Source organism: Corythoichthys intestinalis, chromosome 9 (genome assembly GCF_030265065.1).
Source record: "Corythoichthys intestinalis isolate RoL2023-P3 chromosome 9, ASM3026506v1, whole genome shotgun sequence".
Classification (NCBI taxonomy): domain Eukaryota; kingdom Metazoa; phylum Chordata; class Actinopteri; order Syngnathiformes; family Syngnathidae; genus Corythoichthys; species Corythoichthys intestinalis.
The window spans coordinates 36,630,383-36,643,405 of NC_080403.1; the positions used below are offsets into that span (position 1 = coordinate 36,630,383).

Here is a 13,023-nt window from a genome sequence, read left to right on the forward strand (position 1 = left end):
AACACAGATAAGACTGAAAAGCAGTTTCTGCTCTTGCACCCCTCTTTCAAAGAAACTGCTGTATTTCAAGCCAAAACAACTGTTGTGTTCGATAGAACAATATGTCTATATACTGCCATAGCCGATTCATGGCGCATTAAGCCCCCAAACTATTTTTAATTTGTCCGTTTTACCCTGGAAACCCCGTTTACAGATGTCGCGCAACTACTTTTGTTTCAACCCAGCCATAAAACGAAGATAATTAATTATATTTATTATGCAAACTGTCTGTCATTTTTAGCTTAGAATCATTAATTGATGTCTAATATTTAGTTAAAAAAAAAAAAAAAAACTTAAAAAAAAATTTTCACTCGCATATTTTAAACTTTTAAACAAATGACGTCACAATGAAAAAAATGGTGTCTGTAAAAAAGTTACAAACATGTTACAGTTACTGTCGCATTTTCTCTGATATGTTAGATGATAAATAATCGATCCAAACAAAGAAAAATGGAAGGAGAAAAAAGTTTAAAAGGGTAAATATATGAAAAAGAAAAACCACTTCACTAACCACTCCTTGATGTCTGCGATTTCTGCATCGCGACCCTTGTTATATTACCATGTTTCACCGATAAAAACCCCTCAAAAATCCAGCTGTGGACATTCACACTTGTGTCTTGACACTCAGTAATACATGCTACATGGAGTTTTTGGATCAAAATAAGGTAAGTACGCTATAATATCTCGTTAAAGTCATGGCGTCTGTAATTCTACTCTTGCGTGCTCTTACCTCCAGATAGGGTTTTGCTGTCTATTTTTTTTTTTTTTTTTAAATGCCCTCCTGTTCAAATTTTTTCTTCCCCCAGAAAATTGAGATTTTAAGCTTTCCAATGATGTATCACACATCCGTATCGGACCATTTTAAAATTTGGTCAAATTGGGGGTCTCAGAGCGGAACTTCAAGTCACCTGAGTGTTTTCTGCCATATATATATTTTAAATGACTGATAATCATAGTATGTTTTATATTATTATTTTATAATGTAGGTAAATTAGTTAAAGTCAAAATGAGTAAAACAAAAATATGCACTTGCGACACCCAATCGAAACTTTTTTTTTTCATTGTATTTAACTCATTGCATGTCTTTGACGCCGATAGACGTCGAGTCAATTTCAACCGGGATGCCTGGCTGTGAATTAGGCATGTGCCAGTATGATATTCTGATGGTATGATAACCTTAAGCCAAAATATCACAGATTCACGGTATCAGAGTATTGCAATTACAGCTCTAAAATGTGTTACTTTGAGATATTTGGTTTTTAAGAAAAAACACAACAACAAGATTTTTTTCCACTGAAAAGGATTTTTATTTTCCAAACATATTAGCAAATTGGAACATAAGTATAATGTTAAGTTTAAATTAAAAAAAAAAAAAAAAACTGAAATATTCTAAATAATTTTCTTTTAAATGCAGTCCTTTAGGTGAGCCTAAACTCACATCCGCAGCTCAACATTATTACCATCAGAACAAAATAATTGAATTATTTTCCATAAAAAGCATGTGTGTTTGACTGGTATCATGTTAACATTATACACACACTGTCTTTCTCAACACAGACAGTTGCCAGAGAGAGAAAAAAAACACGTTTTACCACCGCTAGACACACAAAACACTCTGGAGTTAACTCTCGTAGCTGGTGGGAAACATTCATGACTAACCTTTAATTTTGTATAAATGCGAAATCACATTGCAGGTAGAGATGTGGGTCCGATCACGTCACTTTCAAAGTATCGGAATCGGCAAAAAAATATCGGCCATGCCTTTTTTAAACATATTTATATTATTTTATATATTATAAAATTTATATTATATATAATTAATCGTTTTTTAAATTGTATTCAGCGTTACAGACATAATATGTTACACTCATCCAGTGTCGTTAGTTTAGGCTTAAGGTAGGGTTATCAAATTTATCCCTATAACGGCAGTAATAAGTTTTTTAAAAAATGTATCACGTTAAACTATGTAACGCAATTAAGGCATGCGTTGCACGACCCACTCACGCATTGTCGCGCTCAATCTGTAATGGCACCGTTTTACCTATAAAGAGAGATAAAAGGCAGCGTAAAATGAGTAGAGTGAATTTTGGCAGCCTTTGGAGGCTTATTTTAATTGGCTAAAGCCTTACAATCCCCCTCCTTACGATTAGAAATATCATGGGAATCAATGTGGGGAAGCAAGGTATCAATTGATCTTTTTCTTAACACCTTATTGTATTTCCCAACGCAGAGAAGATATATCAATTGGTAGCACTACGCAGAGTCATGGTTCCACTTCCCATCATGCATTGGGGCATGTCTACAGTATCATTTACTGAAAGCTCAACAAATACACTAGATGGCAATATTTAGTCACAATATACAAAGTCACAAGTCTTTCTATCCGTGGATCCCTCTCACAGAAAGAATGTTAATAATGTAAATGCCATCTCGAGGATTTATTGTCATAATAAACAAATACAGTACTTATGTACTGTATGTTGAATGTATATATTCGTCCGAGTTTTATTCATTTTTTTCTTAATGCATTGCCAAAATGTATATGATAGGTAAAAATTATCGGGAATGATTGGAATTGAATCGAGAGCAAAAAAAAAGCAATCAGATCGGGAAATATCGGGATCGGCAGATACTCAAACTAAAATGATCGGAATCGGATCGGGAGCAAAAAAAACATGATCGGAACAACCCTAATTGCAGGTATTGCCTCCTCGGCTGCCACCCTCCACATTCATGTTTTACATGTCAGTTGGCCCTCCTCCTCTAAGCCGCAGCCATCTGTAACTTTTCTGTAGCCGAAGTATTCCCATACCAGCGCTTTGTTTTCTTCGATGGGGGAAAATAGTTTGAGTTTCACCTCCTCTAGCCATGGTGTAGCACAGCTGACTCACTGACACTGAGCAACAACTAGTGGGGGAGGGTTGAGCCTTGCAGCTGCAAGTGAGGGATTTCTCCATACATTTTTGGAACAAAAAATAACTAATACAGTGGGGAGAACAAGTATTTGATACACTGCCAATGGGGTTTCCCATTGTCAGTGTATCAAATACTTGTTCTCCCCACTGTATCTTAAGGACGGTATGACGAAAAAAATGTTTGCGGTTTTGACACCTTGATATTTTCATACCACGGTATACCCTGAAACTGGTAATCGGCACATGTCTACTCTGAATGTTCATGTTTCAGTACTGTTGATGGCAATTGATGTCCAAGTCAAAATGGATTGAACGTCTGGCGCCGACAATGGCAGCCAATGAGTTCAATGACTGCCCTGTAAGGGTTAAAAAAAAAATCATAATTTATGCATGAAAGGGATAATTCACAGTGACCAAGATGAGGTGATGAGAAGGACTCATTGGTCAGTTCAGTGCCGGCTGCCAACTGAAGAATTTCAAGCATTTGAGGAGATTTAGTAGCTGCATTTCCTGACAGTTTGTTATTCATTGCCAAAGCTCTGAGGGCACTTTATTTGAACATGGAAAACCACTTGTGGCCACCATTATTTACTTTTATGACACTTGTTGGGGAGGCCATGGTCAATCAAAGTACCATTTGGAGACATATATTTGCTGATGGGAATGCAAGTACAAACCAACCTGGTGCATGTCATGTTACATTTCATGTACTGTAATGTACAACCAGTGTTTATTCAGTCAATGCACACATCTTACAGTAGAAAAGGCTTGTTTTTACATGTATTGAACAAAGCTAAACACAAGTCAATTACAGTATCTGCCCTATATCGTCTAATGCAGACTAACTTTGGAGATCCAAAGTGCGGCCCGGGGGCCAAATGCGGCCCGTGGTCAAATTTCATCTGGCCCCCAGCCTCTGTCATAAGATCAATAACGTCTGGCCGGCACACAGACTTAATAAATTGGTCAGCAGTACTGCTACCAACATATGAAGTAGCTTACACATTAAATGCTGATCCTCATTTACCCACTAAAAGGCAGCAGCACTCTAAGCAACGTCACCCCGCATGACGCTTGACTTCCAGTTTTCTAAAATGGCAGCAATCAACAACAACAAAAAAGTTGACTGCGAGGGTAGGTGGAAATTGGACTATTTCTTCACTAAAATACACAACAACTGTGTCTGCCTCACTTGCAAAGAGACAGTCGCTGTTTTTAAAGAGTTCAATGTGAGGCAATATTACCAAACAACACACGCTGACATGTACGACAAGATTCCAGGGAAGATACACAGCGAGAAATTAAAGCAACTTGAAGCTAGTTTAATTTCACAGAAGCAATATCCCGAGAGTCGAACGCCACAAAGGCTAGTTGAGAGATTCTTTAAATTATTAATTAAAAAAAAATAAAAATAATAATAAAGCAAATGTGACACACAGAATGGCTTGCTAAAATTTGCTTAAATATATTGTTCTATGTAAAGGGCGTCAGGCAAGGTCGGCCCCTCACATTTTTACCACACCAAATCTGGCCCCCTTTGCAAAAAGTTTGGACACCCATGGTCTAATGGAACATCACTAAAGTGTTCTGTTACAATGCGAAGCTGACAGACATAACTACATGAAAATGGGTGATTTCCAACAGCACTACTAATGATCACACGAGTTGAAAATCACTCCTGTTAGACAGAGAGAACAGCAGTGTGGCGGTCTACATAACAGGCAAGGAGTTTTGAGTTTAAACCTTGGTCCTCGCCCTCCATTTGCATGCTTTCTTCCTACATTCGAAAAGCATGTATGAATGGTTATTTGTGCATCTTTTGATTGACTGGCCCAGTCCGAGTTTGAAATATACCAAACCTCCCCCCCAAAGTGTGCTGGGATAGGCTCCAGCCAATTTGTGACTCTGCAGAGGATAAGAGGTCTCGAAAAATGGATGCTTGTCACAGACAATTGGTTAACACTTGGTGAAGCGTCAAGCCATTCACACATCAGTGAATACCACATGGAAAGTGCTTGTGTTGGCATGCACTTTATCGAGTTTATCGTGACCTCCACGTTATCCCCCTCACATTAAATGTGCCATGTGAAGTACTGTGCATAGAATAGCGCTTTCACTTCACTTGCCAAGAACGCACACCAATATACAGTCTGTGGGTTTCTGATAGTTATCAGGGTTTTGGGACCATTCTTATTTGCATGCAAATTCCCCTAAAACGTCTTGGAATGGAATCAAACCCATTTCACCGTATCTTAATATAAATATTATGAAGCTGATATTACTCTGTATCTTATATTTAGACAAAAGGTTTACATTGGCAGAAGTCAATTAAATACGAACTTTTAACATGCTTAAGTTATATACATTGGCAAAATGGTATGTATGCAGTATGTACTTTGATCAAGTGAGGCATGTAACTACTTTTCTTTTCTTTTTCCTCAGTTTGGTACCTTCAGGTCTCCAGAAGGGGAGTATTTTGTTGAGCCCCTTCACAGCTATCAAGGAGAACATTATGAAGAGGAATACACAAAACCTCATATTGTGTACAGGAAGAGTGCGCCTGAAAAAGATAAATATGGGGAGAGCTCAGCTTGTGACACTTCAGGTAAAGCAGATGACATGATGAGGTTGTTACACATGCATTTCTACCAATGTGTGCACGTGCTCATGTACTGTATGTGGGTCACGTCAGACCTTTAAGTGAGTTCCCACAGATGTCAGCAGCTGCGTAATTCCCGAAGTCCTCACAATCACTTCAGGAAATGATTATGTAATAGGAACGGAGCCAAGTGAGTTATTGTAGCGATTGTAGCATAATCATAACATGTATAGCATATCTAGTTTTGGAACTGAAGGAGAGCGAATAACATTTAGCGAGAAGTGTGAATCTTCCACTTGGGCATACAATTTGAAAACTTTGAGATGGCATGCAGTTTGTTTAATTTTTAATTTATTCATTAAGTTTACTGTCTCAAACAGTCCAAGCAGTAATTGTAGCTGATGCATAAGTCTTCCTTGTCTTTGACAGGAAGACACATTTGGAAGTTCTCCCATGTATCATCTCATCTTAGTTTACTGTTTGAATTTCCTGTTGACTCTTGGGCTTCCTCTCACATTATGATAAGGAAGCTGGGTCGACCCACTATACCATGAACATGCAATGTTCATGGAGACAAAGCCCTGCCAACATAAAAGTGTCAAAAAATCAGAAACGAAGAATTAAAGAACCAATATGGAATTATTTTACTTTAACGCTAAAGCTATTGGGATAATGCAATTTCTTGTAATGTGGAGGATTGCTGCATGTGTTTATTGCCTTCACTGCCATGGTGACCCTGAATCACCTGCTTTGCAAGTCCATTATGTCATGTCTGTAATGGTCCACTATGTTAGTGCTAAATAGGCTGTGACCTAACCCTAACACCTAAAAGAAATCAATGATTGCATATTCTAAATATGCCATTAACAAGCATGACAAATTTGAATGAATAAAATTGCCAATTAGTATACAAAAGCTCCAAAATCATGAAATAAAGCACCTGTCTTCACTTGCAGGATGGTGTAGGCATGTCTGCTGAAGCAAACCTTCAACTGTCACTCAAGTACAGTGAATTTAAAACTGTTGCTTTTGCATGTAAGAAAGTGACAACACTATCAGGAGACAGAAACCCCACAGCCGAACCTACTTCTAGTTTAAATGCTTTCATTTATCTCTGCCAGATGTTTGCTGCCACAGTGACTAGCTTTGTGACAAGTTCTAATGTTTTAAATTAGAGATCCACCGATATGGGTTTTTCAGGACAGATACCGATTAATAGTAGTTAGAGGAATCATAATATAATAACTGATTTTTGTAGCCGATATTAATTTGCAGTAAAAGTGTAAAAAAAAAAAAAAGATTAATAAAAGAAAAAGAATTGATTAATGGAAACAATGAACTTCATTGAAATGCTTAAATCATGTTTATTGAATCACTCAAATAGAAAATAATAGCTCCAGAAGTGCCTGAATTTCCTAGACCTCTCTTATAAAGTTGAATAAAAGGTTAAATAAATAGCTCTCTGAAAGAAAGCCATGATGACCTCGTCTAAGTATCCTAGTTCAACGTCACCAGTAGATAGATGAGGATACAGTGTGAAGCGCTTTGAGGGTCTTAAAAAGTTAGAAAGGTGCAATACAAGTGTAACTCCATTACCATTTAACCAATCAGAGGACTGGGTGAATACTAGCGCAGGAGACAGCAAGCAGGAAAGAGAGGCGCCTCTGCATCTGGACCAAACTAACCCAGTTTTAAATTTTTTCATATCGGCTGGTCGGATTTAAAAAAAAAAAAAAAAAAAAGGCAGATACGATACACGTCAAATTTCCAATTTCCGGCCGATAATCCGTCTATCTCTATTTCTGATATCATTAACTGAGGTTGCATGCGCCCAAAACATTTAGTTCTTAGTTTTATTGTGAATTATTTGTAGGGGTGACTTGGAATCAGATTCTTATTTATAAAGTAAGGTATAGGGATACCCCACAGAGTGAGCTTGTTCTGCGTCAACAATGCAAGCTAAGAACCCTGCAGTTTTGTTCTAATCATTCAAAATCATTTTCCAGTACTCCTTGAAGTGTTAACTTACTTTGTCTTAGTGATACTGGTCTTCTTTTGGTGTGTTCATGTTTTTTTTTTTTTTTTTTTTTTTTTATGCCAGGGTTACCTAGACTGAACTCTTTGCCCTCTTCTGTGAGGAGGGAAAAAAAAGCACTTGTCTGCATTCAGCACAATCTAACCCAAAATGAAAAAAGGCAAAAAGGCAGCAATGTATCTTAATCATAACTTACATCTTACAACTCATGTGCCTTTATTTTAAAAGGCCTCATTCGTGCGACATTGTTCTCCTCCTGTCGTCTGGGCATCCTTTTATATTCACACATTTCTCATCCCTTCTGCCTGTTCTTTCTAGGACACAAACACAGGCATAAGAGGCACAAGCTGAGAAAAAAGAAAACTGCTGGGGTGGCCTCGGACAAAGTGCATGTTCCCAGGATTGGTATATTAAGTGATGTGGAGTTACTAAGTGCCCACCTGACCAGTGATGCCCTGCACAGATCAGAGAACAACACTGTTGGGGCAAAACTTGCAAACGAAAGCAGCAGTGATGACTCAAGACCTCACAAACGCTCAAAGCGTTTCCTCTCATTCCCGCGCTTTGTTGAAGTCATGTTGGTGGCTGACAGCAAAATGGTGGAACATCACGGCAACAACCTTCAGCACTACATACTCACTCTAATGTCCATAGTAAGTGAAGTTCTTTCAATTGCTCACTTTGAGGTGGGGTTGGAGGGGGCTACATAATCTCTGATCAAATCATTTGCTGATCCAAAACCTGTATCATAATACAATTGCAGTTCCGTTAAGGTGGAATTCCATGCTTCCATTCCAAGACTTTATTCTCATTGTTATTATAATTACCTAACGTAATGTTTTACCTGATAGAGCCTACAATAAGTGCACACGTGGGCATGCAAAGACAGCTAACTTTGTACATACAGTGGATATAATAAGTCTACACAACAGTGTTCAAATTCCAGCTTTTTTTCTGATATAACAAGTCCAAAATGAACAACAACCACCTGGCTCCCTCTACTGGCTAACTTGGAACCTACAGGCAACAATAAGTCCGTTATTAATTCATGTTATTAATCATTATATAGGAAAAAAAGGCTCAGAGGATCAATGCGTATACATCCCTAGAATATATCTACAAAATTTCATTTTGCTCCATTCACGAATAACGGAGGATTAGCAATTTTAGTTAGTGAGTCTTTAAGACCTCTCCTCAGGCAGACTGAAAAAGAGACCAAGACAATCATTTCTATAGTTTTTCCACCGTTATTGTAATCTACAACATGTACCATGGAAGTGGGAAAAAACATGGTGGTAGGTGCTGATTCCCATTTAGCTTGAATTTGTAACTGATTAATTAACAACAAATCTAAATATGCGTTGGCTATAATTCACCAACAGTGAATTACAAAGTTTGGAACTATCTTTTAACCTGCCATTTGATCAGGCGTATGTAGACATTTTTATACCCAATATATATAAAATGAACATTTCTTGTACTTACTACAACTCCATCCCACAGCCAATGAGGCTTGGGGGTCTGGGAGGGAAAAGGGCAGCCTGTAAACACAATTTTCAAAGAGCCAAAGGGAAGAGAGGGCAGTCCGAGGCAGTGCCTGTCTGGCAGCTTTGATGAATGTTAAAAAAATATGCTCAGGTATGTCACATAGAGAGCATATTCTCGTTCAAATACCAACTTTTGAAGGCCTCTAGGGCTCTCAGTCCTCTATGGGGAGGTGCAAATAACTTACTGTATATATGTGTATACTGGTCTTGGTAAAGGCAGCTTTCTTAGCAGGAGTTAAAGACATTGTCAACTTGATTATTATATGATCCATATTCTCTTGGCCACCCACAAACAAGTTCAAATTTTTGAGCAGTCTTAAATAATAAAGTGTTTTCTTTTTCATTTCAGGTGTCTTCCATCTACAAGGACCCCAGCATTGGAAATCTAATTAACATTGTGATTGTGAAGTTAGTCATAATAAACAACGAGCAGGTAAAAACCATTAAGCATTTACAGTGTCTTAGAACATACTGGACATTTTCAGCACTTCACTTGGCTGTGTTTTTCTTAGGATGGTCCCCAGGTTTCATTTAATGCACAAACCACCTTGAAGAACTTTTGCATTTGGCAGCATGGTCAAAATGTGCTTGATGATAACCACCACTCACACCATGACACAGCCATCCTTATCACAAGGTACGTAGCTGAATAAAATGTATTTTTCTTCTTGGAGCCTGTAACTTCGATAAGCATGTCCCCTGTTTCTTTTCTTTTCGTATTATCAATTTTGCCACAGACAAGACATTTGCAGAGCAAGGGACAAGTGTGACACTTTAGGTAAGTGGCTCTCGCACCTTATAAAAGATCAAAATTCAACCACAAACTACACACTCACTACGTTAGTATTTTTTCTCCTGCAAATTTATTGAAATACTACAGCAAGTAGTACAATTTAAACATTGCTGTTGTGATATCAACTCCAGTCCTGTAGGTACACCTTACAGAGTGATAAGACTGACTATGACACAAGTTGCACCAGAAGTGACTTTGCATTGTACTGCCGTAGCTAAACTGAATTCATTTAGCTTTTTAGTACCTTTATTTTTCAATAGGAGATGGAGAAAGTACAGGGTGGGACTTGCTTATTTAAATGTAGCGCCCCCTGAAGTGATGGTTGCTCTGAGGATGGTAGGGATGGACTTATTTGAGAGGGTGGGGCTTAAGGTTTGGTTCTTAATGTGTGTTATTTATTTTGTGTTCATCTTTCAGGAACCCCAGTGAGCATCATGAGCTAGATGAAGTTGGAACGCGCTTTCGCTGTTGAGGCATTTTTTTCAAGCGGTCGAACAATCATTGCAATGCAACTTGCTTTCCGTAGACATTTTAAAATTGCCCCCGTTCCACACCCATCTGGTTCAGTGTTGGTAGGATACACTCATTGATCATGTTGACATAACGGTCAGATGTCACTGATACTGCCTGTTCGTGTTCTTCAAAAAACCATGGGCCTATTACGCCAACTCACGGTAGTGCACATCAAAGTTAAACGTAGTGCGTCTTGAGGATGTTGATGAAGTTCTCTGGGGTTTTCAGGACTCCAATGGTACATGTTTAGCTTATTTACAGATCCGGAAAGATGGAACTGAGCCTCACCACTGAAGAAAATAAGTGTGTCGTTAGGCAAGCCTAAAAGCACCTCACATGGATTTTCACGAGCAATAAAATCGCGTGGATTAAGTTCCTGCACCAAAGCTAATTTGTAGGGATAAAATTTCAATTCTTCATGGAAGATTCGTCCCACAGACAACCAGACAAGCCAAGAGCAGATGGTGTTTGCGGGCAGACCATCAGGGAGATCTCAAAACAGATTGTTTCACCGCGTCAATGTTTTGTGGTGACCTTGCTGTTCGTGGGAGGCCAGGTTTCTTTTCTTTACATCGCCCGTTTCCCTGAAGTTGTTCACCCATGAAACAATTGATTGCCGGCCAGGAACACGAGCATGGGGGGCAAATTTCTACGGAATGCAGGTTGCGTTGCAACGATTGAGCGACAACTTCAAAAATATGCCTCAAAAGCGGAAGCACGTTCCAACTTCGTCCACTCCCTGATGCTCGGTGGGTGGTTCCTGAAAAATAAATACAAAATAAATAATGCACGTTAAGAACCAAATTTTAAGCCCCGCCCTCTCAAATAAGTCCATCCCTACCATCCTCAGAGCAACCATCGCTTCAGGGCGCCAAATTTAAAAAGGCAAGTTGCTCTGCCCCACCCTGTATTAGGCAGTGATAGTTTTTGTCAATATCAGAGTCAATGCTGACATTTCCTGTGCAGCTGTACATATTGAAGTGACTAAACAATCAAACTTGAAGAATAAACTGATTCTGTCATCCTTTAGGACTGGCAGAGTTGGGCACAGTTTGCGATCCGTACAGGAGCTGCAGCATCAGCGAGGACAACGGCCTGAGCACAGCGTTCACCATTGCTCATGAACTTGGCCACGTGTAAGTGCAGCATGTGAGAGGCCCATTGAGTTTCGTCAACATTCTCATACGGCTGCATTGGTAGCACTTCAAACAACTTTCTAGGAAGTCACGTGTGAAGGAGGAGATCAAGGACACACCAGCTGGACTTCCTTACTTTTTTCCCCTCCAGCATTTTACTTTGCTTTTGTGAGCAACAGATCACATTCCCCCACTTTTTCAACTATACTGTACCAATGACCTTTCTCCGCCTGTGCAAACTCTTGTTTTGTTCAAAGTCTTGAGTCAGCCAGGGCACGGGCCGGTTGGCCTAACGGAGCCTGTTACAGACCTCATCATCTTTAACAAATGCTCTTTCGAACCAGTAACAAACGGCAGGATTGTTCAATTCCATTTTTATCCGCATCAAGTGGTGACAACATGCACGGCGACAGCTTAACAGTGTTTTATGGTACCTAGGGCTGTTTAGTAGCTAAGAAGGGGGCTGTATAAGGGAGCAGCACGGCAGTGTGGGCCTGTACCTGTCCACCACTGACTACAACCCTTATTCATTATTAATTTTCTTATACACGCTATTGTGTAATTAAAAAAAAATATATATATTATTATTAGAGATGTCCCGATCGATCGGGATGCCGATCACGTCATTTTCAAAGTATCGGAATTGGCAAAAAAATATCGGCCATGCCTTTTTTTTAATATATATATATATATATATATATATATATATATATATATATATATATATATATATATATATATATATATATATATATATATATATATTTTAATTAAATCGTTTTCTAATTGTATTTAACATTACAGACATAATATGTTACACTTATCCAGAGTCTTTAGTTTAGGCTTAAGGTAGGGTTATCAAATTTATCCCGATAACGGCGGTAATTAATTTTTTTTCAAAAATGTATCACGTTAAAATATTTAACGCAATTAATGCATGCGCTGCACGACCCACTGATGCATTGTCGCGCTCAATCTGTAATGGCGCCGTTTTACCTATATAGAGTCTACCCACGCACCACGTGTTCACTGTAGGGTTCCGCCCACTTGTCCGTCATTTTGACTCTGTATTTGCATTGATTTCAATTGATGGCGCAATTTAAAATGCATTTCATGGAAGACCCGGTGCTTTCTGATGCCGCAAACTCACTGGATCTGTTGCATAAAAGGCGTTATGAGGAAAAGCTTCGTTCTATACAGTCGCCAGATCCATATTTGATGCCCAAATCGATGTTTTTCGACCCACTGTCTTCGCCCTGTCTGCCTGACATCTCCTACGCTGATATTTAAAATGATCTTGTCCACACAAAATCAGCCTATTCTCACGAAAAACTTCAAGAGCTTGGACGCTTATAAATACTTCGTTGCTGGTTGGGTGAAACAGGTCCTCGTTTGGCAGGAATCTATCTTGTGCTTGGAAAGGTGAGTTACGAAATTTTCAATTCG

The 13,023-nt window shown here is 38.8% G+C and overlaps 1 protein-coding gene across 24 annotated transcripts in view; it reads left to right on the top strand.

The window, feature by feature from the left end:
- Nucleotides 1-13,023, top strand: part of adamts9 (ADAM metallopeptidase with thrombospondin type 1 motif, 9) — a 196,191-nt gene that overhangs the window by 108,947 nt on the left and 74,221 nt on the right. For all 24 annotated transcript variants that reach the window (XM_057847215.1, XM_057847191.1, XM_057847190.1 and 21 more), the window contains 6 exons: nt 5,397-5,559; nt 7,907-8,241; nt 9,485-9,568; nt 9,648-9,772; nt 9,873-9,913; nt 11,472-11,577. In XM_057847215.1, coding sequence (XP_057703198.1) covers nt 5,397-5,559; nt 7,907-8,241; nt 9,485-9,568; nt 9,648-9,772; nt 9,873-9,913; nt 11,472-11,577 — 854 coding nt within the window. The remainder of the gene's footprint in view (nt 1-5,396; nt 5,560-7,906; nt 8,242-9,484; nt 9,569-9,647; nt 9,773-9,872; nt 9,914-11,471; nt 11,578-13,023) is intronic.